This window comes from Microtus ochrogaster, chromosome 24, assembly GCF_000317375.1.
Source record: "Microtus ochrogaster isolate Prairie Vole_2 chromosome 24, MicOch1.0, whole genome shotgun sequence".
Classification (NCBI taxonomy): domain Eukaryota; kingdom Metazoa; phylum Chordata; class Mammalia; order Rodentia; family Cricetidae; genus Microtus; species Microtus ochrogaster.
Window position 1 is genome coordinate 28315829 of NC_022024.1, and position 2302 is coordinate 28318130.

General features: G+C 44.3%; 1 protein-coding gene across 7 annotated transcripts in view; it reads left to right on the forward strand.

Annotated features, from left to right (window-relative positions):
• The window catches only part of Vezt (vezatin, adherens junctions transmembrane protein), a 54635-nt gene that overhangs the window by 36477 nt on the left and 15856 nt on the right, over window positions 1–2302 (forward strand). For all 7 annotated transcript variants that reach the window (XM_026784471.1, XM_026784472.1, XM_005358151.3 and 4 more), the window contains exon 5: window positions 340–615. In XM_026784471.1, the coding sequence (XP_026640272.1) occupies window positions 340–615 (276 nt within the window). The remainder of the gene's footprint in view (window positions 1–339; window positions 616–2302) is intronic.

Here is a 2302-nt window from a genome sequence, read left to right on the forward strand (position 1 = left end):
CCTGCCTCTGCCTCCCGAGTGCTGGGATTAAAGGCATGCGCCACCACCGCCCGGCCTTAAATGCCATATTTTTTTAAACCAGTTGTAAACTACACTTCTCACAAGTGCCCTTTACCTAAATTCACCAGCCAGATTTTAATACCTAGGCAGCATTAGCCGACATGCTCAATGTTGAAAACTATTCCACATCACCCTATGTGTGCCACATTTTTAAAGTATTGCTTCATAAAGATGCTAGCATTTTGTTTTAGTAAACTGAAATCTGTCATTATTTCTACCAGCTCAAGTAGCCAACCTCTCTGTCATCTGACAGCATCTTCTTGGCTTCTGTGTTCGCAGGGATGCCTCGCTGCTGCTTGCCTTCATTAGTTTGCTCATTATGCTTCCCACGTGGTGGATTGTGTCTTCCTGGATGGTATGGGGAATAATTCTGTTTCTTTACGCGATCACACGGGCTTTGAAACTATGGAGGACAGCCAAACTGCAAATGACTCTGAGAAAATATAGGGCCCGTTTGGAAGACATGGCAGCAAATAGCCGAGCCTTCACTAGCCTTGTGAGAAAGTCCCTGCGTCTTATTCAAGAAACCGAAGTCATTTCCAGGGGATTTACTCTGTGAGTTCATTTCTCACTTTATTTTTTAAATGATTCTGTTCTGCTATTTACTTTAAGGAGAATATCTTGTTTTTATTTCTACATTACAGTTATGGCAGAGGAAGTCCATGTAGTCTGTTAATAAAGGGACAAAGTCATTATATGCTAGATGGATGTGTAGTAGGGCTTTGTTGTGTGGAAAATGTTTTGAGAACCATAGTGGCTCTGGCCTGTTACTGTGTGACTGGGTGAGACAGTGGCAGCGTTTAACCCTGGACTGCATGTGCCGTGGTGACCCAGGAGATGTGTGCTTCCTTACTCCCTACCAGAAGCCTCATTGCCCAGTTCAGATGGCAGACGTATCTGATGTGATTTCATGTTAAAATCTAACCTATGTTAGTAACACTTCCTGGGTAACCACCAGCAGCTGCTGAAGCACTAGACCTTTATCAGAGTCTACCGTTAATAACGATGCTGCATATTCCCATGAGAAACTGAACGGTTAGCAGTCGAGCTGTCCATGCTTATCAGAGTCTACCATTAATAACGATGCTGCATGTTCCCATGAGAAACTGAACGGTTAGCAGTCGAGCTGTCCATGCTTATGCTCCAGGACATGCTGGAGCTTACTAAAAAGGAGAATTGCAGGACTAGGGCGATGGCTCAGCAGGTAAGAACATTTGCGTAAGCATAAGGGCTTGAGTTCACATCCCCAGCACCTCTGTTAAAAACCCGGCATGGTGTAGCCGTCACTGCAGGTGCCGCAGGGGAGTGGGGACAGGGGCATTGTTGAGGCTTACTAGGATTCATAATAGAACCATCTCAGCAGGACCCTGGCCTCCTGAGTACCCTGGCATCTCTGTCTACATAGACAAGTGCCTACATCACTTAGCGCACACAGGGCAACTATGTTCCGTGTGCTGTGCTAATCAGTTTCCCATACAACTAGAGGTATTCATAGAGCTATTATCCGTATCCATCTTATCTGACTTCAGAAGCCCATTTCCAATACACTAGGCTACCTACAAAATGCTCACAAATGACAGTTAGGGATAGACTATAGTATATTCAATAATTTTTATGTAATTTTTAAATGTTTTAATTAGCACATATCATACAGTGAGTGTCATTGTGACATTTTCATACATATATATAATCATATTGCCATCCCGTCACCTCTCTTTTCCCCTTTCCACTATATAACATTTTTCTCTTGCCATTTATAGTTAGGAAAAGTCAGTCTGCAGTGAACAATAATTGCTTTAACTTAGTTGAGATTGGGAGACAGTAAAATTCAGGAGAGAGACACCTTTTGTAGTCTCTGCGTCGTTCACTGTGCTCTAGGCTAATACTTCATCTGGCCCTAAAGGCTCTATCTGGACAGTTGTGGGGTCACCATGGTCTTCACGCCCTGCGCTCCTCATAACAATCCTGAGAGTATCGATGATGTGGAAGAACCTCAACCTCATGCCTTCTGTGCTCGGTGCAAAGCCTGACAGTCCTGTGCATGTTGATTTTGTCCTTCCGCTAGGTTAGGTTCAGTTCTTGCCAGTCAATAGCAAATTTTGAATTGCTTGTCAAATTTTAAAAATTAAAACAGTCACGCCTATGCCGGGCGTTGGTGGCGCATGCCTTTAATCCCAGCACTCGGGAGGCAGAGGCAGGCGGATCTCTGTGAGTTCGAGACCAGCCTGGTCTACAGAGCTAG